The sequence below is a fragment of the Rhamphochromis longiceps genome, linkage group LG18, assembly GCF_057381845.1.
Source record: "Rhamphochromis longiceps isolate RC_006_pf linkage group LG18, R_longiceps_female_GT1.1, whole genome shotgun sequence".
Lineage (NCBI taxonomy): Eukaryota > Metazoa > Chordata > Actinopteri > Cichliformes > Cichlidae > Rhamphochromis > Rhamphochromis longiceps.
In genome coordinates this window covers 18,674,096-18,699,577 of record NC_140574.1, presented here as the reverse complement: position 1 = coordinate 18,699,577, position 25,482 = coordinate 18,674,096, and the positions used below count along the sequence as shown (strand labels likewise).

Genomic DNA, 25,482 nt, shown 5'->3' with positions numbered 1-25,482 from the left:
GTTATTACATCCATCTTCTTCTGGTTATTAAATTCAAGGTAACAGGGGAGCTTGGGCCTATCCCAGCTGTCACAGGCCACCAGCCTGTAACAGGGCTAATACTTATTACCTGTTTTAATTCATTGTTCCTTGATGACAGGGTGTCTTGTACCCAAGGTAGCAAAGCAATGCTAAACCATGATTCCCCCTTTATACTAGGTTTCATGGTCCTGATTTTGGTGATGGTGTGTCTTCTGCCCCTCTAAACATATTTAGATGGGCATCTTTTTGCTAAAAAGATCAACGTTTGTTTCAGCTGTCAAATGGAAACATGCCAAACAAAATTTAGAGTAATGAAAGAGCAACTCAGAGTTCAGTATCTTGCTTAAGGACACTTTGATTCCTGGCTGCTCCAGTCTATGTACCAAAGTACCAGCCTTCCAGTTCTCAGATGACCTGCTGTGCTACAGCCACCACAGAAGATAACTTCTGGGTAATCAGATTGCTTGATTCAGTCATAGCAAATGTAACATTCATGACCATAACCATGTACACAGGAATTTCTTTCTTTTTTTCTTTTTTTTTAACCGCAAAAACCCACAAAACCACAACGTCGAGTTTACATTAAGCTTTTATTTAGCAACATAGAAATTCTGTTTAAATAACCAAACAGTGATAACACATCTAAAGTGTATACATGTAGCAGCTATTGTTACATGAGTAATGAATATTCAGTGCTTAACTGTAAAGGAGGTAAGGCTTGCATAGTTGTAGTGATGCACATGCGTTTGAGATAGTTGGATTTCAGTTATATCAATGCACATAGTACTAAGACGATCACCAGTTATTCTAATCTATATCAAGACTTTTACACAAACACACTCACACACTAATCTAATTGAAGAACCAATGTCCCTGCTTTAGTATAGTTAAGAAAAAAAGTTATGTTTACAGAACCAGGTAGACTTACGCAATGCTGTTAATTGCTATGCACATCTATACAGTACGTAGTATAGGGTTTATTTCATCAGATATTCAAACAAGTCTTACTGTCATATTTCTGGCCATCTTTCTTATACACTGTTAGATATAGCTACACACACAGTTTCACTTGACTGTAGAGGTCTACAAATTAGGCAAATTTGTAACACATTCAGTTAATCGCTAAATATCTGTAGCACTCATAACAGGAAGTGAAAACAGAGGCCGATATACCAAAATGACCTATTTTAATACTTCGCACTGCATAACAGTATGTATGCACAAGTGTCAATCGTAGCCAAAGGTGATTTTAAGAATCGTCACTCCTCTCGATGCTGAAGCTAATGAGGAAAATGTTTTCATGACCAAATGTGAATTACGGAAAAACTACAGACAGTAGAGCTCAGCCTGCTATTTAAACACTCTGTCTATCCAACATGAAACATTTCTAAAAATACATTCTAGATTTTTTTTTAGAACATGCCGGTATCTCAAGTGGTCAAGAAGAACCACAATAAATAATAAATAAGTGAAAGAAAGTATTGTGCTTTATTACTCACACAGACCTACTGAGGATTATATGTCTCTGGGTTCAAACCGAACACCAACACATTAGCTGTTGTTCTATACTCTATTACATAGTTGCTTATGACCCCCCAGTATAGCAGATGAAGTCCAAAGGTGAGAAATCTGTACAGTATGTAGTTTTGCCTTGTTTTTTTAACTTATTAGTAAATGTCAGGCAGCTGAGAGTAATTCCTGTCCCAGTAGCCTTTCAAGTAAAGCCAGTCCTGAGCTTTGTTGTGTGGGTTGGGTCCTTGTTGAAACCACCTGAACAGTGAGAAGATTTAGTATGAGCACAGCACTTGGAAATAACAAAAGGATTAAATAAATACATAAGAGAATGACACACATAACACACACACACACACTAAGCAAAGACAAATTGATGGCAAGGCTCCATCCACGGTGTACAACTTTAACCTCCTAAGACCCGAACTCTTCCACAGCATGCATTTTTAATTTCTCTTTGATATTTGGCCATATTGGAGCCCGATGAATATAAAAACAAAGAATTACCAGATTTTTTTATTTTATACCTGATTTTTGTTTCTAAAAAAATGAGATCCACATATGAGGATATTCATTTAAAATTTCGATAGAACAGTAGCAGTATGTCCTCGTAATTGGATATCAGGCCCATGTAAAGCAAAATTGAGTATTTTGGTCTAAACAACCCAAAATGTGATGTCCACATATGTGGACGGCAGGTCCTAGGAGGTTAAAAAGCTGAACAGTATTAAACACCAGACTTTTTATGTGACATAGTCTGAAAACACACACAGACAGACCAAGAGCAACAAAAACATGCATTTGTGCATTTTGTCCTGAGGAGTGTGGTGTAGTGTAGTGCAGCACTTCACATGAGAGAAAAATAACACTCAGAAAAAGCGCAGCAAACCTTGGGCCAAGTGCAGCGTTCCTTTTCAATTATAATAAGTTAAATGCATAGTTAATAGCAGAAGACAACATGTAGGCAATCAGTCAATGCCCACCCACAATCGATTTAAATTTCATTTCTCATTGACTAACCTCACTTTCCATTCCTCTGTTGATTTGGTGCGATTCTTCCGGGCCGTCCTCTGTTTTTCCTCAAGTCTCTTCTTCTCAGCACTTGCCAGATCTAACAGCCGTGGATACAGAAAACTGAATACCACCACAGATTACATTCAGCGGGCTCAGCATAGGAAATCAAGATCACGCACTGTACCTATGTCTCCCTTCTCCATGGCGCAAATATCTGGTCTGAGGCGACTGTCTGTGGAAGGTATGACGCCCTCCATGCGCTTGTCTAGCTCGTTTAGCTGCATGGCGAATGTCGAAAATGCGTAGAACTGCAACACCCGCATACACACAAGAAAGAAACTTAAAGCAAAATATTCAAAACTGATCTGACCGATGTCACGTTTATTTCCTTTTGTACCTTGGATGAGTTTTCCGGACGTGGCGTTATTTTCCAGATGAGTTCACTGCCTGGGATGACCTGCACAGTCTCAGTATCAGGTGGAGGCATCTCTTCAGGCTCCTCATCGACACTGGTCTAAGGCCACAGAGAGAGATATATACAGTACAGAGCAGAGACACACAAGTACTTCTGATGTTTTACACTTTCTTTTAGTTTTTGACAGTTATAATAGGTTCAATCCACGAGGAAACTTCCACGTTGTTAAACTGACTAAAATACAACACAGTCGACAGATTCTGCTCTGCCACACAAAACAAGTACTATGTAACAGGAAGAATTAGATGTAAAAACATATGTCGGTTGACCTGAAATCATTAACTGAAACAGAAACAGCTGGGTTGGGATAAAAAACTGCACAGTGAAAGCATCATTAAAAAGGCAAAGATGCTGTAGAAGTGACAGCTTGATCATAAATATAAGATGTTTCTCTCCCAAGCAGACAATTGTAGAAACTGAGTGCAACAGCGAAAGCAAGGTGTCCCTGTGAAACTGGGAGAGATTCAGCAGCGCCATCAGCTGCTGGCAGAATAAAATGTTGGGACCCTGGAACAATCTGGTCCAGTTTGTTCAGATGTGCTCTTTAGGCAATACTTGCAGACAAAAAAAGAGGTGCTCTAGACATGACCCCAACAGAAGGCAGGCCACTAAAGGGCTCCCTTAATGGTGAATGTCTGCAGGCAACAGTGAAGCGTTGTCACAGACCATGTTATTTGCAGGGATTTAATGTTGGCTTATGGATAAAAATCACAGTGTCTGATTGCCTGAGTGCCCGTGCCTGAGATCATTCTGCACCATGACAAATTCCCTTAGGGTTCACCCAGTGTCATTAGGAACTGTCTTCAGTGACAAGATCAAGAAGTCCAGCAACCACTTGGTTCCCTCAGAGCCGTGATCTAAATATATTACATGCAGCAACATGAAGTAGCTGAAATGGACCAAATAAATAGAACTGTAAGTTATGAATGCTTCCTGGGATCTGCAAATGGAGCCGCTTTAAGGCCAAATATCAACCAAATGTAGGTTCTGCTTTACTGCACTTGTAGGAATTCATAAAAATACTCATGACCTTACTTGTTCAAGCTTACTCAGTTATGGGGGACTACATATCTAATCTACATGTAGATTACTGTAAAGTCCCAGCATGATTTTTCAATGCTCTCTATAAAACACATGCTCCTCTTTGTTTTCATACAGACAACACTGTACTGAGGTGGTGTGCACTGCAAAGCACAAACCACCAGAGGGCAGTCTCTACAGGTGGAAGATGCAGCCGTTCAGTCACCTGTGCAAAATGGAAACTACCAGTAATTTAAAAGGTATTGGTGAGCTAACCAAAATGGACAATGCTGTGTACATAAACACAAGTTAAACACCGTGAACTGAACTTTAAACAGTAACGATGCACAGCTACACTCACAGGGTGGCTAGCAGTTCCAGCACCATGTCATTAATGATAAAGGTATAGAAAAAGTGACACAGACTAAATACAACAATAATTACATTTTGCTTTATGAGATAAGTGTTTACATCCACCTTATAATATTAACACATTTGAACTAGGAGAGTTTGTTGGTTCTAAAGTGCAGCACAAACACTATGGGCTGTAGCCTCAGCAGTTTACCGGGTGAAATATTGAAAAGGTATGAAGGGGTGGGGGGGATCATCAAAAACAAATAAACCTACAAGCCCAGTGCCGTAAACTCTGGAAACTAATGGAGACAGAACAAAGGCGCTTTTGAAAGCAGTCAAACGTGGTACCTGTTTGTTGCCCTTTTTTTCATCTGGATTCTTTTTTTCAGTCTTTTTGTGGGCATCAAAAGTCGCAGGGTCTACTGTGTAAAGGCATTCAGTCCATTTGCCATATATTGCACAGAGCTTCTTTTTGCTGCAAACATAAGAAGATGAGATATTAATATATCACAGCTTTAGGTGCAGATAATACCAAGCGCTAACATTCCCATCGTGCAATATAAACTGCGCCACTTTAATATACATTATAAAGTAAATCACAAAGAAACGCTTTATGACAAATTGACTTACTGCTTACAGGCATTACTAAACAGCAATAACTCACGAAGATACCTTTTATCTAGGATGTATCCTTCAACTTTATGCAGCTCTTTTCCAAAGAGGCCACAGGGCTTGAAAGTCATGCTGCATCTCTCTCCGGTTCTGCAAGCAAATGATAGCCTCTTTACCAATTCTCTTTCACTCTCCCTCTGCGAGCTGAAGCTTTCAAACATTAATTAACCTGCTCATGCGACTGTCCCAGTTCTGCTTCCATGATCAATAAGCTTAAGGTTTATAAAGTAGATCAACATTCCTCTGCAGAGCAAGGGAAAAATATATTCCTACATCCAAGTCTCTGTGCATGCAAATGTGTTTCACAGATACGGAGAACACTGCAATACATATTTTACTTGTGATTGAGCACTTCCACGCTGCCATACTGCTCAATCCAAAGCTGACCGACGATAATGTTGTGGACGCAACAGGTGGGGTTTGTCCAGGTGTACGCTTCGTTATATCTACAGAGACAAAAAAGCACTCAGCAAAGGAGAAAAACAATTCCTTACTAAAATACATCAGAACAGATTTATAAAACAGTCTTCAGTGTGAGCTCACTTGGGTAACTCCAGCGTGATAACTCCCTTGGGCTCAGCTTCTATGCTCTTCCCCCAAAACTTGAGTTTGGGGTAGATGGAACCATGAAAGACAAAATCCTCCTTGAGGCCCTCAGCATGAAAGGCACTAACCGGAGGGTGATGGCTTACTTGCTCAGACATCCACCTAAAGCCCAAATCGTCTCTGATGGCAAGCAGGCATATGTTTGATACAAGACAAAGCTCATTAACAAAAATACACGTGTACAGTAAACAAAAGCTGATTTGTGTATAGGTGCGCTAATACTGATGAGTCTGCTGCCTTACCTGATTAGCTCATAGGTCTCCCCCAAGAGGGGGTTGAAGGGCTTCCCAGTCCTCTCCCACTGTGACGCTACAGCTGACACAGCAAATGCTGCAACACACTACACCGAACATTGTTTTATGTTAATCAAATTACAGGCAACTAACTCAATTTTTGATAGTGCCGAGACGCCACAGCCTCTCTGCACTCATTTAATAATAGTTCAGCAGTTTAATGAGAGGATAGTGATTTGATCCCAGTCAGATAATTAAATGCATCACTACTATTAAAAATGCATCTGTTTTGGAGTTTTTATTTAACTGAAGAAAGGATATATGGCCAGAATGGTACCTTCATCCTCTCGATAGAGTCTGTTGTGGCATTCGCCTGGTGGATGAGGTAGGTGTGCTCCATGTATTCTGTTAGCCGCTGGAGGAAGCTCAGAGGCTCATTAAATACCACAGGCATGGCAATCTTTGATAACTCCTGCAAAGAAGAGTTAGAGAAGATAAAAAAAAAGACTATTAGGACAAACATGATATGGTTTTTGCTTTATTAGCAGACTTAAGCCTAAGGAGACCAAAGCACTTGTGTTTATGTTTTTTGTGTACTGAGATTTTGTTTCAGTACTTTGTAGAAAAGCATTCTTCAAGTTTATGGGAAAACCTTCAGAACACAAAAAGGCTTTTTGTTTTTTGCTCTCCCTGGGAGAGTTTAAACTCAAAATGATTCGTTAACGTAAGAGTGTAGCACTACTATTCATAACCTGAGCTTTCTATTTTTTTTGTTTTTGTTTGTCCCAATTTGCTCTGTTTTTGTTATCCTATATCTGTTTCTGTTATACCCAATTTTATCATTTTGGTAACCACGTAATGGTGTGCTTTGTCTGGCCAGGTCTCCCTTGAAAAAGGGGTAAGTGTCAAGGGCTTTCAGCTCTTTTGGGGGGAAAAAATGAACTGAACTCTCTGTGCTGCACAGAGAGGCTGATTATATTTTAGACTGAGGATGATCAAACCCCACCTCTACACTTCTTTTACACTATACTGTCTCACATTTTGCCTTTTTTCATAAAAGCAACTACAAAAAAAGCCCTCGCTTTTCATAAATCCTAATTTTTTCCATATCATATCCTGGTTCTAATTCAACAATCTACATTACAAAAGCTCATATCTACATTAAAACACAACGAGGAAAATAAAACAAAACATCTACCGGACTGAGAGTGATGTGTTCTCACCATGCCAATGCATTTTTTTAGGATACTCCAGATGCTCACGTCGTTCCTGGAGAACATGGGAGCCGGTAGAGATGTTCTGTGCGAAAGCAATATGAATAACAAAAAGAAGGGTAAACACAGAGAGGATTTCCTGTATCACGTGATCCAGCTCTATTAACATATGGAAAATTACAACATCGCTTGTTGTCTCAGCTGTGCAATTCAAAGCAGGCAAACACTGTGGCTTCATGCTAGATGATCTGGCCTCATCCACACTCCAAACAGCTTTTCTTTTAAAATGTGGCACCGAGCTAAATTCTAAAACCTTCACGTTTTGGGTAAAGCGCACATTAAAAACACATAAATCTGTCTCCTGTGGGTACGAAGCTGCACTATTTAAAAGCTTCAGAGCAGACAACTTAGCTCAACCCACCATTTGGGAAAAAGGGTTATCCGACACCTGTAAGCTTTCAGCTAGTCCGTTCAACCTCATGCAATACCCATGAATGCATGTACAGCTGTGTGTGTGTGTGTGTGTGCACGCTGACTATAATACGCTTTCCTTTAATTTTTCTTGTTGCATATGCAGTTATCTGGAAACATTCTTCGCATAAGAAAGCTAAGATGCAAATTAGATTAAAGTATGTGCTTGTTTTTGTTTTCTTGGTCACTGAGTTCATCTTGCAGTCTTGCCAGCATCTGCAGTATGGACTCTTTTACAGGTATGGTAGCTGGAGGCAGATGGTGTCCTTGTTTAAAGAAAAAAAAAAAAAAAAATGAAAAGAGTGCTGGTCCAACACACAAATAAAAGCCATTACTTCAGCTAAATAAACAGTGAGCGGGCAGTGGGGGGTGGGGGTTTGCTCCATCTGTAGGATGAGCAGAGCAGTGATGCATGGCAGACCATACTCCTGGCCTATTTTTTGTTCCACTGGCCTCTGCTTCAAGATTTATTAAAGCATGGATGGATTTCTTCATTTCTTCTTTCTTCCTTCAAACATTTAACATGTTTACCTTTAAATGTGGAGGAAAATGCTCAAATCTATCTTTGATTGTTTCCAAAATACAGTTAAAAATGCATTTAAGGGATACTGTGCTGGTCAGCTGAGGTTACTGAAACATGAGCCCACCTGGAAGTGAGGTGTGACATGCTATACAAGCGAATCTTTAACTACTTTGAAGCAGAAATATCTTACAGCTGGCACTGTGCTCAGTTTTCAAATCATTATTTCATATACAAACAGATAACACAGCTACAACACCATGGTACTAATGATATATTAAGGCGGTGTATTTGGAGTTCTGACAGATAATTGAAACACTGTGTTTTCATAGAATCATTCAGAGAAAGACTTCAATTTAAACACGCCTGTATCAATTACTGTGGAGACCTGTGGATGGTTTTCTTGAGAGGCTACGAAGGTTTTATATTATTGCAATTTGTTTATTGTATATTATGTCATAGCGCTTATATTTTATTCTATATTTGTTGTATTTTTGAGATGTTTTTACAGCTATTTCCTTCCCAGGTCTCTCCCTTGTAAAAGTTTTTGATTTCGAGGCCATCTCCTGGTTAAATAAGCGTAATAATAATCTTGTAAAGAATTAATGGCAAAATGACTCAACATAGAGAAAAACACACCAGACTGTAGGCAATCATTGACGGGCATCCTTTGAATGACAGAATTAATTTCAAATAAACAGACACCTCATAAATCTTTCATGTACAACACATACGAGCCCACACATATGCACACAGAGCTAGCCAGGCAGCCCTTTTCTCCAACTCTACTCTGAGCCAGCACATGCTTAATTATTCATGGATCACTTGTTGGACTGAGGAAGACAGGCCAAGCCAGAATCAGCATCCACGGAAATGAGAGAGAGTGTCAAATCTTCACGACAACACAGCAAGATGCACTGAGTACTGAAACGACTGTTGGCTTGGAGAGTTGGAACTGTCAGGAAAAACAAAAACAGGCTATTCTCTGTGGACTGGATGCTCGAGCAAGCAAAAAAAACAAAAAACAAAAAAACACCTGATGAGAAAAAACAGACTAGGGTGGAAAGCTGGTATCCCATTACACCAGCTCTGTCCACTGACCTATCCTCTTGCTGACTGAGGTCTGCAGCCTGTCATTAGATACCAAACAAATCATATCCACAGAATTTTCATCATTTGGCAAAGTAAACATACACCGTACCGAATCCTGTTATCACCAACTTCAACAAAGCCTCACATACAGCAAACGGTGAACAAGTTGAATGCCGAGCACTGAGCCTTGGAAGCCTTTGTATTTTCCGCTCTTTGCAATCATTTAATCCAGTAAACAAGCACAACATCATCAACTGAAACAAGTCCCAGCTCACCTGTGCTTAACTCCATTGTGCTGGGATGGCTGGTTGCCATGGTTACCCTCCCCTGACATTCCGGAAGGCCCCCTGTACGCGCTGGGATGGCGGAGGGTGTTGAGAAAGGGGGTGTCTCTCCCCTCGTCCTCTTCGCAGGAGTAACTGGCCACAGACAGGAAGCCGCTCAGCGAGTGCTCCGACTCAGACTCTGTAGGGTTAGATGCCAGGTCATACCAAACCGCTTGCAAGTACAGGTTCCAGTAGCTGGCTCGGGAAATGAAAAAAAAAAGAAAAGAAAAAAACCTCCAGCCTCAACAGTTTACTATCTGCAAATAAGCACTTGTGCTCGAGTTCCTCTCCAAACTCCCCCCTCCCTGCTGCCATGCAAAACCCCACCTGAGGATTGTGTTCCAATGAGAGGCCGCACAAAGGATTCGCTTCCTGTAACATTTGTTTGCACTGTGTTCACTGGGATGGTACTCCTCCCCCTAGAAAGCACTGTCACTGACATTACTGTCAAAAATCACAAAGCAAAGACGAATAAGAGAAGCTGAATATGCTTGAGTGAAATTGGTGCTTATTGTGCGATCACATACCGCATTCTGACTTATGTGTTGAAAGAATTTCTCATCCACCCACCTACATGGATGGAGAAGCAAATATAACACTGCATAATAAGCATGCTCTATATGAACAGAGGTGCACATGCACTAAAATTGCAATTTTGTTCATCAGTCTTTGCTCTGTGGCAGTTCAGAATGCTAAAAGTAAAGCAAAAAGAATGAAAACGTTGCTTTAAAAATTCAGCCCTTCATGGTGACACAGTTGCATCTTGTTAGTTTTGATTATCCTTTAAACATGTCTGCAATTTTATTTTCTGTAATGGAAAAATGTAATAGACCAGACATAGCTGTGAAAAGTATACACTTGTGTATATAAAAAGGTGCCTCAAATCACACTACCTATCAGGACAAAAACCAAGCCATGAAGACCTCTCTGCAGACCTCTGCAATAACGCTGTGGAACAGTATTGATCAGGGGCAGTGTGTAAAATTATTTCTAATGATCTGTGTTTCCACAGGAGAACATTTGTAACCACCAGGTTTCTCTCTCTTTTAATCTTTTAGAGGCATCTGTGCAGCTAAATTAAGTAACAAGTGCAAGAAGGGCAGTATAGTCCACTGCACATTCTAGAGGATGACCATCTGTCCATGAGACAGAGGAAAAAGATTTTATAGTCTGATGAAAGAAAAACTGATCTCCACGCACTAAGTGATGGTGAACACTAAACACTGAATGCCTCAAATAAACCAGAATGGTGGCAACATTAATTTATGGAAGTGCTTCTTAGGAGGAACTGACTAATCGATAAATACAGGTGGATGCAGAGAGATCCTTGAACAGACACTAGAATGATAATTCACATATCATCATTGCAATGACCCAAAGCACAGAGCACAGGGTATGCTGGAGTAGCTTCAGGAGAATTCACAACCCGGACTAAAACCTCTTGGAAATTTTAGGGAAGGACCTCAGGATGGATGGTTGTAATTCTTAGGCATTTTTTCTACGCCTCTTAGAAAGAATTCTTAGGCATAGACACACACACTCACCCGTGTGTGTGAATTAGTGAATGAGGCTGGTAGTAAGAAGTCTTAGTAGAAAAGTGGTATTTAAGTATGAATCAAATTACCAGAAGATGTCAGTTCTCAGGTGCTTCAATTATGAAATATCTGTCCAAATCCAGACGCCTTCAGTTATATGACTCACACAAAATCTAACAAAAAAGGAAAGTCTGCTAAATAGGACTGTACTGAAATGTACACTGTATATTGTACTCCGCATACTGAGTTTTTCAGCAGAAGAATAGAAAAAAACCCAAAAATATTTAACTCTTTTAAAATGCAATTTACAACAAGAAATCTGCAAAAAGCGACGTGACCTGCCTCATTTCTAAATCCATTTGATTGTAAGCATGTTTTAGGGCAGTAGAAAATAACAATTGCATTTTCGATCTCTCCCAACCAACAAGACATACTACACACATTGATTGATTACTTCCACCAAGAGGCCGCTGACCTGACACGGCATCATAGAAGTCATCTTCATTGAGAGTACTAAGGTTGGAGGACTTCCGCCTTTTACTCAAGGATTGCTTGAGCTCGTGGTTCTCAGTTGCCAAAGTCTGCAAGGCTTCTGTTAGAGCTTTGTTCTTCTCCACTTCCTGCTCTACTTTCAGGCTCCACACCTGCAAACACAGGACAACCAGACAGAAGGTTAAAAGTGACCGAAGAGAGCGTGCCCAGAGCTACTAACTTAACATTTTATTGCAGAAAAACATTGCTCTTAAAAATGTGATGATCATAGTGGAACAAGCAGATTAATATTTTGATGTCAATCAAACATGACTCTCTGTCTGGGGTTTTGATCGCAGGTCATTGTTTTAACCCTGCCCACAGATCTAGTTTCTTCCAGGCTGAACCAAACACCATAGTCTCAGAGAGCTCCGAAGCCCAGGATTGAGTGTCCCTTCAAAGGAACCTGAGCCAGGCCACTGCGTGACAGCCCAGATTAGTCTGTCCTATTGTCCACTGCTGCTGATGTTCAAGCTCTACCAACAGGAGTCGAAAACCCAGCAAATATCCACAGCCTCTAACAAAATGACAAAAATAACACTAAAGCTTTAACAGCAACATATTATTTAAAAACAGGTAACACCTTTTACTTCTTGTAAATTCAGTTTAGTGAATTATTGCAAAATAAAGAAACTGAGCACAGCCTTCCCAGTTTGATAAACGTCCAGTGTCACCTTGAAGAAGGCAGCTGAGAAACAGGAGCTTGCAAATCACACTGCAAATCTGAGACTGGACAGCAAGGTCGGTATCTTCGACTAAAGATGAAAAGTTCTGTGTCATCTCTTATCGTGCCCGATGTGTTACAAGGTGAGCACACAGACATGCACAAAGACACAGCTACTGATGCCTAGGTAGCAATTTATGACTGTAATCGTGTATGTGTGGTTAACCCATTTCCCTTTGATCGAGTGTATTAGTCCCTGCGAGGATGTTGTCTGATTAACAACATGAATAAAAAAATGTAACATTTAGAAGATTTAGATGAGTGATTTTGCGTCAGACATCAGATTCTCATGACGTCTAATATTTCCTTTAAAGGGATGATTGGAAGAAAACTAATAACTTTTGATTATTTTCAAAAAATCCTCTCAAAAACATCAGCTACTATACTGCATATATAAAATGATTATATGATTGAACACAAAGACTTAAATATAAACTGCTTCAGATGCCTTTGTGGTAGAATCTGATCAAATCAGCCACATACACTTAACAGAAAAGAGGCAGGGAAAACCCAGACACATTTACTTACTTGCTGAATAGCATGCCTACTCCAAAGACCATGATCCAGCCATTTGTAATGAACATTGATTGTTTCCGATTGCCAAATGTTGGGTCAGCACAACCGGAACTGCAACTTCCAGCTGGGTTATTATGGAAATTGCAGGGTTTAAAAAGGCATCACTGAAATCCAGTCAAATCCCAATAAACTGTATGTAAATCCAAAAAAAAGTGACACGTTAAATGTTAAATTTGGAGATCTATGTATTCATTCAATATCTGATGAGTATATTTCAAGACACCTTGTTTATTCAAATTTATCATCCTCTGTCAAGTTATAGTCCAGCTTATCTATAATGACCATCTATAGATCTGTACCGATGCACTTTCTCTAGAAACATAAGAACTACAACATGTTCAACATCCTTTTTTGTCTTGGTAACATGACAGACACTTATAAGCTCCTTTTGCAGGAGGTTGGTGATGGAAAATGGATAAAAATAAGACAACTGAGAAGTCTGCACAAGCTATAAGCTTTAGATCATTTATTATTTTGCCGTAGTCAGATGAAGATCTGATGAAGCTGTCACCAGTTAATGAAATGCCAGCACTGGCAAATCAGAAAATGACTATTTAACAAAAGGTGATAGCTGGGGTCAAATTTATTGTAATTTGTATTAGAAGCACAATTATATTCCTGTTCTGGTTCCCTCTGGTTTAACGCAAGGCAGACACAGTATTATTAGAAAGAATCACACATATTTTTCAACAATTAGACATTAGAAGTAACGTCCAACATTTGGCTTCAGCCTGTCAAAGTGTGTGTAAAGGACCAAAAGGGTTTTTAAGAGTCTCGTGTACTTGACAATTTGACTGTGTGAAAGCCCCGAGACCTCAAAGTCTGTACATTTGTAAGCTTGGAGATTGGGACTGATCTAATCTAATCTAGTCCTGGGCAATTACTGGTCGGATCAGTAACGAATCCTGCAGGCTGCAGGTGTAGATCCATTAATTACTGTGTTGGCTAATAGAAAATTCCCATATACTTTTCATTGATCAGATCCATAACTAGGTTTAGCAAAGAGAGCCTCTCTGAGATCTCAGCACTCTCTATATTCTCCCTTCTTCTGCACTAGGGAACAAGTCTGGCAGCGAGTCTTTAAGTCTGGCACCTACATTTAAGGTTAACGTTTCCATTACAGCTGTGTTTCTGAATCTATGTTCATCTAATTTAGGACTTTAAATGCAGCATCATTTAAAAATGCATAAAAATAGTAAATTCTTTAGCATTATATTTTTTCTTTAAAGTTTGTGCAATGGGAATGTCTGCTGAATTGTGATTTTATTTTCATCAAACATATTTGATAAATATATACTGTAGTTTAAAGGTGACTCATCTTCCTGTCTAGGAGCCTGTGTTAACACTCCCTGTCCCAGGCACTTGGCGTGAGAGCCCATCCAGGAATGGAACACTTGTGTAACCATCGCAGCCAGCTCTTTCATTCTCACTGCATCCTCTCGCCTGAGCACAAACAGTGCTATTTTAAGCCCTGCTGAGGCTCTGTGCTGTAGCTGTTACTGGAGCCTGGGAGGGATGCTTCTCCTTGGCCAGCACCCCAAAGGGTAAAAATTTTATTCTGTGCTGAAATATACTCTCTTGTTTAAAGAAAAGCAAACCTCAGAGGCAATATTATTATAGCTCTATACATTGGACTGTAACATTAACTCTATATCCAACTGTATTTGGAAAGCCTGCTTCAAAGGAGCCATTCAACTAGAGTAAAGGAAGTACCTTTATAGTAAGAGATGTAGTAAACGCTATGAGGAACCTCAGTCCCAAAAATCAGAATAAACAGAAATACACTGTGTTCATGAAAGGCTTGGCCATGGTTAGTAATAATACTCAGGTAGTCTTTAAATGATGCTCACTTGGTACTAACCAGCCCAAAGTGTACCCCCCACACCATTACATCACCACCATCAACCTGAATCATGGATACAATGTAGACTGAATTCATGCTTTCATGTTGTTAACATCCAGTTCTGACCCTAGCACCCAAACATCATAGGAGAACTCGAGATTGGAAAAATGTTTGGTCTGATCAATCTACTATTGTCCAATTTAGGTGAGCCAGAATTGGATATCTCAGATAGTCTGACCACAGAACTGCTGCTCATTGGATATTTTCTCTTTTTTGGATTTTATTGTTATAGAGACGGTTGTGTGGGAACATCCCAGTAGATCAGCAGTTTCTGAAACCTTCAGACGAGCCTGTCTGACACATACAAAGTGACTTAAAGTCACCTTTAAAGGTGACTCTAAAGCCAGCAGACCATCTTGACCATGTTTACATACCTAACTGCACTGAATACATCCATATATATACACCCACTCACCAGCCACTACTGAAACAAAGCCAGTAAAAAATCTCCTGTCTGGGATACGACAGGAGGTTTGTTACTTATGTGGCAATGGCTGAACTAAAGGTCAATTGCTACACTGTCTTCACACCAACCCCCAAAGTTTTAAAGGTCAACTGGCTTTCTGACAGACTAAAGAAGAAGAAAAAAAAAATGTATAACTTCAATCAAATAAATGTGCTTTATGCCTTATTCCTGACGTCAGACCAACACAAAGTGACAGATCTGCTTTTCAGCACATCACCACTAAGTGGTTCCAAACTGTAATCCTCTGTTCGCTTTCTAGACAGGGGGGCAATCGTGCCGCCTGACAAACACCAAGCAAAGTGGGGCCTATAAATCTCTGTTGTACGCGAGTGTCGTCAAACCTCCTCATGAAGCTTTCTACCCATTTGTTAAAAGCACAATTCTCCTTACTTTATATGCCATATACTCACATCCTAGTCACAGTGTGCCCTACATGTACTGTAAAGATGTGGCACTTCCACTAGCATACTTTACTTCTGCAGCGCCTGCTGAAATGGGTCAGACCACATCTACACTTCTGAAGGACAATACTCTAATTGGTGAAAGACCCTTTGAGCCATTAAGTGACATGATTCAGTATCAAACATGTGTGCAGTTACAACAGAATGTGAATACTGCCATGGACTGTGGACAGTAGAAAACAAGTATGACCAACAGAAGCATCTGGGGTGGGAGAATAGAAATGTGGGATTAGAGCTAATACAGCTTAACACGGGCAATCTCAGCACTGTAGAAAATATAATCCATTTTGTACATGTAGTAGCATTAGCTTAACGTGGCACCAGTAGATTTACCATGCTTGTTAAGACATTTTCTTCTTATTACATTCGTTTGTCAGAAATTAATCCAGTTTGTTTTATTGGAACGTTTTAATGTTTGATTGATGAGATTCCAGTGAACGTCCTCGGCTTTCTTATTTAAAAAGCCTGATTAAGTCCTAGTGACATGACAGTTGTACCAGATTTGGATGAATACATTACTCTTAGTCAGTGCAATACTGCTATATTTAGGATTTATAGCAAAATATTAAACACCCTTGTGTTTTATTGGTTCTCATGCATGCTTAATTAACAAGAACAAGTCAACAAGACAGTTGCCTTATTAAAGGTTTTCAGGCAGTCTAAGTGTATATCATACAGTAAGCACAGAGTAGTAGTTTTAGAGTGATAATTTAAAATCAGCTGCTAAAGGAAGAAAGGAAATAATTTGGGTGCAACATAAAGAATGATTAAATAGTTAAACCCACAAACCTTTGCTTTGAATCCTTCCATTTATCTATTACCAGATCAAATGCATCCTCAGTGCAATTTAATCAATGCCTATCTATGCTCCTACTTGGCAGAATTAATTCCTTTATAAGATGATCTCATTATAAAGATGTAATGAGCAGTGTAGATTTCGGTGCCACTTCAAAGACGCTCAGTTTCACACTCCAAATACAGATCATTAAATCCACAGAAATGACCTCCGCATACTGATGAACAGCCCTCGCTGGCGCCACTGCTTTAGACCAACCCTCAAATCAACAATACACTAAGTAACATCAAATTAAATCGCTCCAAACTTCAAAACGCTTTTTGCCGCTTTGAACAACCGGCAAACACAGCCGGTTGTTCAGCTCACAATAAAAGGCAAAGCTGTAAATTTTATACAACAACAACAACAACAACAACTGTTTGTTTTGTTTTACCTGTGTAGATGCGAGAGGAAAGTGCTGTCGCTGTGTCTTCTTTTCCCGTTCTCGGATGCTCTGGCATATGGAAATGTGCGTGCGAGAGTGTATTCACACTATGCGAGCGTGAATACATGTATCTGCGGCTGAGCCAGTGAATATGAAAGCGCTTGGGTTCCCTCACTAAACGCACAGCCTTTCCCCTAGAGCGGGAGTGTGTGGATTCGAGTCCAAGAGTGTCTGCGTGTGTGCGTCTGCACTGATCTGCAGGCTGAATGCAGACCTAAGCATAAAAGCGGATCTTTCCTACGTCCTTCCTACAGACGTGCCAGTGATTACCACGCTGTCCTGGTGCTTCCCCAAGGGCACAGCACAGCCACCAAGACAAGTGGACAGGGACTGGTACACGCACGCGCCTGCATACGCACACACTCACACACACATTTTAAACCTGATTGGTGTGAAGGAGCTAACGTAAGGGGGAGGGATTTAAGGATTTTGTAATCAGTCAGTATAATTTATTCAGCCAATAGGAGGAGAGTATGCGGGTGAAAGTATATGAATGAGAGGACGATTCATACATGCTCAGTGAGCTGCAGCTAATCTACAACAGTACCCTCTATTTACATCAAGTGGAGGGGTTACAGAAGACTGCATGCAGCTGACAGAATCAAAATACATCAGAATCACAGATTACACTGCATTAGATTAAACTCTTACACTATTTTAAATAATCTATAATAGATTTTCAAGCAGTACAATCCATCCAAAGATGATGGACTGTCTCAACTTGCCCTCCCCAAGAAGAGTAATATGCTCCTCTTACCTCTTCTTGCTTTGACAGCAGTTCAAGGCACAGATGGAGAGCAGAGCATGTTTCACTGGAAAGTTCACTCGTCTCTTTTGCTTTCAGCAGAAGTGTACCAGTCAACTCTTTATAAAAAAATAAAATGAATGTATCTGTATTAGCTTATACTGTACACAATATTATATATTTTAAAAAGGAATTAAACATCATTTTTCATTAATGGCATGTTTTTTTTTCACAATTAACTGAGTACATGTGTATTTATTGCAGAAGATGTGCACCCTGTTGAACTACTACTAAAAGGCCTAAAGAATGCCAAGAAAATATCCCCCACACAATTAGCCCAGCAGCACCAGCCTGAACAAGTTATTTAATTTGAATTTAATCTTTATTTAAAAAGGAAAAAATATCCATTGAGATGAGAAAATCTCTTTTACAAGGATGTCCTGGCCAAGATGAGAAGCAGCACAGTTTGCAAAGTGCAAAACAAGTTCCAAATCAAATTCCACCCATTTAAATTTTACAGGTACAGTTGGCGACTAAAACATCTGTCAGTTTTTACTCCAAAGTAGTTAAAGGGATAAGAGATTCCTGAGCTGCAGATCATTCCAAGATCACGGGCCGGAAAAAAAGATAGACTAAACTTTCCTCACTCCGTGCTCGCTAGGGACACTTTAAACTGCAGCCAGCTACTGGCTCTGAGATTGTAGGTCTTGTGGAGGGCAATGAACTTGGCGTAGGTATATGACGGCAATTTTCTTAGAATGGCTTTGCATGTAAAAATATCCCAATGCTTCAACCTTTGATTATTGAGTGAAGTAAATCCAGCAAGGGTTTACAAAGTGCAACGATGAGTCATGAAGTGTGAGCCTGTTATATACGTTACGGCAGCATGGTAAATGGGGTCTAATTTAGCTAAGGTTAAGGTAAGGTTACAGAAAGCAGGATGTAGCCATGCTTTCATGCCTCATCCTACCATATGAATGTTACAGCAGAAATCAAGACTCATTAGTCCAGGCAAAAATCTTCTTACCTTGTATTGTCCATTTTGTTGAGCCTGTGCGAACTGCACTGCGCTCTGTGTTCAGAGATGCGCTTGTCCATAAGTTAGTTGGAATGTGTTTTTATTTTAGTTCATTTGTGTGCCTGTCAGCTCAAAGCAGTCTGGCCATTCACTTCAGTACTGTATCAACATTTCTGCCCACAGACGTGCTCTTCACTGGATATTTTCTCTCTCCCTGGAGACGGTTATGTGGGAAAATCCCAATAGATTCCAACATACACAAACCAGCCTGTCACACACAAAGTGACTTAAAGTCGCCTCTCTTCCCCATTCTGATGAATAAGAAAGGCTATCTTGAGCATGTCTACATGCCCAAATGTACTAAGTACCTGCCATGTGATTGGCTGATTAGATACTTTCACTAATGAGCAGTTAAACAGGTGTAGCTAATGAAGTGGCTGCAATTTTCTAGAACAAAATTTAATTCTACATTTTGCATTGAGGTCTGGTATCCCAGCCGCACATGCTTTTTCCACAGCAAATGATATAAATGGTTGGTCATCTTGATAATTTTCTGTCATTTACCAGCCTGAATAATCATTTTTGAACAAGTCTAAAAATACTCTCCTAAAATATCTCGGCACAGTAATAACTGGATATGTCTGAAGCACTTACCATAATTCTCCTCATTCTTCGCCATGGACAGAAATGTTGACACTTCACTCTCCAATTTTTGCTGGAAGGCCCTGGCTGCCTGCAACAATTTTAGACAAGAGAGAAACTTAACACTAGAACTCTGTACAACTCAACAAAACTGAGGGTTTTGAAATCCTATATGGCTCAAACCCAAAGGTCAATGACACTGAAGTTCATCCGGCGCGTGATCCATCACAATTCACAGGTTAATGTAATTTTTGAAAATGCTACGTCGATATGAAATGAATCAACTTTTTGGGTTCGATATAATAGTGCTATAAACCATCTGATCATCATCACCTTACTTTTTGATCCCGGTCTTACCTGAAGCGCTTGTTCAAGGTTCCTCACTCTCACATCACCCGCAGCATAATCTATAATCACCTCTTCAGTGTCGTGGCGAGTGCAGTAGGATGCATGCTCTTCAAAAGCATCCAGCCATCTCTAACAGAATAAATGGCGGCAACATTTCCATATTAGTCCTTTCATACAGATAATACTGTTTCTTCCATAAAGAAGGTGACCGATTTTATCTCACTTTTCTTGTTGCCACGGCATTTGTCTGCGAGGGGACTTTAAAATAATGCACAGAGTCATCGAAGCACCTGAGCATGAAGAAGCAGTGATCCCATGGTTTGACCTGGAATAACAAGAAATCACTAATGCACTGCAATCACTGCTGCAATAGATACAGTATAACTCAACATCATGCTTCAAATTGAAAATAAATGAAACATGTATTTACTGAGCATCTGTGGGGTAATATAGATTGATAGAAAACACGCCTCTAAACCTCCAGTACTTACCATGCAGTAGGCTTGTGAAAGAGACTTACAGCCCTGTTTCCTAACACCAGCCAGTGCATCAGCTCTAAAAAAACAAAAACAACAACAAAAATGATGAAAGAGCATGCAGAAAAATCACACACAAACACACACTCACAGTGAAAGATAAAGCAGCATTAACAGTTACCACTTTTAAGTAAGTATTAACGGTATAATTGGCAAACCACAGGCGACGTCATCTCCAGTAACAGTTATTTTTATATCCCCTCTCTCTTTTTAAAAAAACAAAACATTTCATTAGTGGATTATAAGCAACATTTCACACAAAGTGAAATATATAATACTATAAATATACATACTATAGCGTTTAGCTTTATAAAATCGGCTGATAAAAGTATCTCACTGTCTAGGGTACCAGGAGACAGTTCCATTCTCAACTACAACCCAGTGGGAACGCCATCCGAGGAAGCGTGAGCTCTGTCAGAGAAACAATAATTTAACAAATACCCCACGCAGCAAAACTACACATCATCATTACATATCTAGTTTAAATGACTTTAGAAAGAACAAATATTATCAATTTTAAAGTTTTATTATTATTATTGTTATCCCAGAGTGGTATGACTTTTCTTGTAAATTAAAGTGTAGCATGTTAAGAAAAACAAAAGAATAAATAGTTCCTATAAGTCTTTTTTTTAAAGAAGTTCAAATATTCTGTGTCATGTAATGTGAAAAAAGTCAATTTCATCAAATTGTAAAGGTCAAAGTCTGAACATGGTCTGACCTAATAATAGTACAACATAAATCCAGATACCTTCCAAAGAGGTCCTTCAATCTTCTGCACCACACTGCTCATGTCCTTTAAGAAAAACGAAATATCAGTCTTGTGTACAGCGTTGAATAGTCTGTGTGTGAATCATTCGTTTTTAATATACTAACAGCATTAGCGCGCAGTCTTTTTAAAAGAATTGCACCATGACTACGTGGTGCTCCACATTAACGCTGCATTATCAGACATACGGATACGGACGTATTTATTCTTAATAAAAGCTGACTTTTTCCTCTACAGTCACCATAACTGTGTGAACACATGAAAACATACGAAGAGAAAGTGCCGATATGATGTAGTTCAGAGAACTGCAGTATCTGTGATTAATGTGATGGACTTTAGATTTTTTTTTTTTTTAAAGTGCCTTTTGGTTTTATGAACACGTTTCCAGTGATGGGCTCTTTAACCCTGTGAGAAACAAGAATGAGCACAGTAAATTTCATCAAGTTGGATTTGCAGTTTTCCCAGATAAAATTTGGTGAAAAAAAACAAAAACAAAAAAAAAACCACAAGTACTGCGCAAAAGCCTCGAGTCAAATTTCATGGCTAATAAAAGGGGAAATTTATTGAATGCATTGAAACGTGCAAATGTAAAAGAAATCCAGGATATAAGGAAAAAACTGTTTATACAAATAAAATAAATATTTGGTATGACAAACTTTATTCTGAACTCTCTTGGGAAAGCTTTCCTGTTATTTCTTTAAGCAGTCTTCAGGAATAGTTCTCCAGGCTTCCTGAAGGACATTCAAAGCTCTTCTTTGGACCTTTTGTTCCATTCTCTGCCAAGATGATCCCACACTACTTAAATAGTGTTGAGGTCTGGACTCTGGGAGGGTCAGTCCATGACAGATTAAAAAAAACAAAATCAAAAACAAACCAAAATGCAGCATCATCTACGTATGTTGCCAATCAGACATTTCCACTTCATGCATGGTGGACCAAAGTCTGACGATATTTTGCTCTGTACCTATCTTCTATCGATTTTTGCAAGACCTCTAACACCACTGGCTGAATTGCAGCCCCAAACCATGACAGAGGCTCCCGGTTGTTTTACCTCCTCCGTACACACTGATGACAATTTGAACTTGAATTTGGATCCATCAGCCCATAAGACCTGTTACCTTTAAGTTTCAGTTCACTTCCTGTGTAACTAGTCGCACTTCAACCTTTTCTCCTGGTTTCTCTTTATTAAGACACACGTCTTGACAGCCACCCTTCCAACTTCTTCTTTCCACTTCTGATGAGACTTCAGTGAAAAGTGAAGGGCCGGTCTAGGTCCCAATTTGTTTTAAGAATATAACCTTTAGAAACTGTTCATATACGCTTAGACAACTTTTTTTAGCCTGACATTTTCTCTTTTGTCTTGCACTTGCCTAGTCGCCTCATTTTTTTCCCCCTGATATGTCACGTTTTCAGCTGGCACGAAAAAAAAAAATACTATTTTATGCGTGTCAAACTGTTATCTATGACATGTTTTGCAGATCCAACTAATGAAATGGGATCAACTGATGCCCCTTGTTACAGGCTGCTAGTAACAAAGTGCCTAAAGATATAACTTAAATTATTGTTTATCTGTAAACACAACACCAATTCATCCCTTGGATTAGATGTATTTATAAAAAACAGCAAATATCTAAAAAACAAATTACCCAAAAACCCCCAAAACATTAAGAAAGCCTGGAGAACTATTGCTGAAAACCACTTTATAAGAAAAATTACAAGAAAGCCTGGCTCCTTGGAAATAAAATATAAAGAAATGAGGGGCAGCTCAAGTACTCTAATTAATCAAGTAACCAAAAAGGTATCATCCTTTGTGGATCACGACTAAGACACCATACTTGTAATGCAGCTGTGCCGAATGTTCTTAGCAGAACCCATCCTGATCATTCAAAGCGGATGAGACATTACAGACCAGCCATTTGAGCTCACCTTATTTTTATAGGCTGCTAGAATCTGTTTCAGTTCATCAGTGCAAACCAGGTCCAATGCAGTCTGAGCTGCAAAATCATCAGCCATACAAACAAATTATTATGCACCTTTTGACACTTCCTTGGAACAAAACCGGTGGACTATAGTATTTACCATCCTTAGAAAATAACGTGTGATTCTTAAACAACCATTTTAAACACTACTGAACAAATTAAACAGCCGGAATAATAGGAGCTGATGATGAGAACAAGATAAGTGATATACCATTGTTGTTCTTGATACTAGGGTTGGCTCCACACTTGAGCAGCTTTATAACGCACTGCTTCTGCCCCCTGTAGGCTGCACAGTGTAAAGGCGTATTACCCACTGAATCCCTGCAGTGGATATCTGGAGCATCTTTCCCATTGAGCTGAGGGATATAAACCAGAGAAATGACAGAAACAACAGGCAGGAAAATGAGGTTAACCTTTTACATACATCTATCTGAAACATGCATAAAACTATTTAAATGATCAATCTTAAAAACAGCAAGACAGAATGAGATTTAAAAAACAAAACAAAACCTGAACTGGCTTTTACTGCAAGTTGCCACATGCCATCTTATTTGTGGACTCAGATTTGTCACTTTGTGATTGAACATCAGACCCCCCGAACTCTGTACAAATATCGAATCGTATAAAGAGTATTTGTAATAACGGTGGTGCATTTCAACAATCTCTGGGAGACAACTGAAGTGTGTGCAAGGCCCCAAGGCACTTGTTAAATGTGTGAAATTTGGAGAGATGCTCTTAAAGCATACTATTTTCTGCCAAAAGTTCTTTGAAAGGTCAGACACTAACCAATTTAGACAGAGTGGATATATCCCCCTCTCTGGCTGCTTCCAGAAGCTTCTCCTCATGCCGCCTTGCCGCTCTCCTCTCTGCAGCTGCACAAACCAAATCAGTACTTGAGAACAAAGGCAGCTGATCTTCAGTAATGAGAAGCCATCAGACGTTTAAAAAAAAAAAAAGAAAAACGCTCCCATGATTTCATACCCTCAAGCATGGTAATGATTTCATCGTCCTCTGTGACATCTTTGGGGATTTGAGCAGTTCCATTGATTATGTTGGCACAGGCATCATAGCGCAGAAGAAACAGAACAATCTCCTTAAGGGTCCAAAGGGTGGGGGTGGGGGATTAAAGAAAAAACCTGACCATCACATTTCACTCAAAAGCTTCAGTGGGAGATGAGAAAATATATTATGTGTTTCTGTGACAGCTGATCCAGCTGACATTAGGTTAGAAGAAGAAGGTACACCACAGTTTACCGTGCTTTTACAGACTTGTAAGGAAGCACTACTTTTTCCCCTCTCTATCCTTACCTTTCGTCCAGCATATGCTGCTTTATGCAGAGGTGTGTCACCCAGGTTATTCTGCAAATTCACATCAGCCCCTGCCTGCAAATGCATTCTTTATTAGGTGAATATAAAAATGTCTCTGGCTGCAGGTCCTGAACACAAAAAGCATGATAATGATGTGACTCATACACTGCTCTCACCTTCAGTAACTCCTCAACAACATCTCTGTGTCCAAAGCTGCAGGCCAAATGAAGAGGTGTCCATCCCGAGCAGGTTTTCGAACGAGCTACAGCGAGAGAAAGAAAAAGAAGAAGAAAAAATAAAATAAAATCAGCAATTTTCTAGTTACATGTGACATTAGGGCAGCTGGATGATGGCATCCTCCCCCACACACCAGCTTACATCTGCAGTTGATGTTGAGAGAGCTGTTTTGGTGAATCCTCGACTGAAGGAGCCTCTGAACCTGAGGACAGTTGCCCTCTTTAGCATGAAGGAGAAGTTGTTCTTCCAGTGTGCAATCCTCCATCACTGGACTTATGAAAAATGATGTTAAACACAAGGCAGTTAGCTCAAATTGGTCAATTAACCACGTTAAGCAAGGTGCAGTTAATACAGCTTCTCATCTGCAAGTGAAGAATTTAAGGTTTTAGTTAGAGGTCGACATAATATCTGTTTTTATTTACGTTTGTCCAGCTCAACTGTGTTTTTATTGAGCTAAAGCAGCGTTACCTTTCAAACTAAGAGCGGAAGTAACTCTAAATAGTTATCTTACTAACGTTGGCGAGGATAAAATGTTAAACTCAGACTTACGTGTAGCTATGGATTTGAAACTCTTTCACAATCTTTGGTCTGCTTCACAGGGACAACACGCCACGGCTGAAATCTGATCGGTTCAATCAGGTGACAGGCAGCCGCCACGTGACCGGACAGAGTATTTTTGAGTAGCTACTAGCATTAGTCATACCTAGCAAGTACTGGGTTGGACCCCCTTTTTGCGTTCATAACCTCATTAATTATTCCTGGTATAGTTTCAACAAGGTGTTGGAAACCTTCCTCAGACGGTGGTCCATGCTGACATGTGCACTGTCTTGCTTGAAGCTGCCATAAGAAGATTGGTACACTGTGCCCATAAAGAAATGGACATGGTTAGCAACAGTA

The 25,482-nt window shown here is 39.7% G+C and overlaps 1 protein-coding gene across 3 annotated transcripts; it reads right to left on the bottom strand.

Moving 5' to 3' along the window:
• Nucleotides 1-598: 598 nt before the first annotated feature.
• LOC146648087 (oxysterol-binding protein-related protein 1-like) lies at nt 599-25,275 on the bottom strand. Of its 3 annotated transcripts, XM_085388272.1 has the most exons (28): nt 25,135-25,275; nt 24,727-24,857; nt 24,525-24,610; nt 24,349-24,423; nt 24,022-24,133; nt 23,827-23,912; nt 23,252-23,396; nt 22,988-23,055; nt 21,044-21,088; nt 20,633-20,706; nt 20,251-20,314; nt 19,983-20,084; nt 19,769-19,888; nt 19,424-19,502; nt 17,764-17,870; nt 11,541-11,709; nt 9,480-9,669; nt 7,131-7,206; nt 6,245-6,379; nt 5,917-6,014; nt 5,612-5,794; nt 5,407-5,514; nt 5,069-5,158; nt 4,745-4,871; nt 2,945-3,061; nt 2,732-2,855; nt 2,554-2,644; nt 599-1,791 (listed from the first exon to the last, which is right to left on the bottom strand). In XM_085388272.1, exons 2-28 carry the CDS (start codon nt 24,848-24,850, stop codon nt 1,689-1,691), a joined length of 2,898 nt encoding a protein of 965 aa, XP_085244398.1. In that variant the 5' UTR covers nt 24,851-24,857; nt 25,135-25,275; the 3' UTR covers nt 599-1,688. The 3 variants fall into 3 exon arrangements, with proteins under 3 accessions (XP_085244398.1, XP_085244399.1, XP_085244400.1); XM_085388273.1 differs by lacking the exons at nt 17,764-17,870; nt 19,983-20,084; nt 20,251-20,314; ... (8 more) ...; nt 24,727-24,857; nt 25,135-25,275; XM_085388274.1 differs by lacking the exons at nt 11,541-11,709; nt 17,764-17,870; nt 19,424-19,502; ... (11 more) ...; nt 24,727-24,857; nt 25,135-25,275 and adding an exon at nt 9,858-10,100.
• Nucleotides 25,276-25,482: the final 207 nt, after the last annotated feature.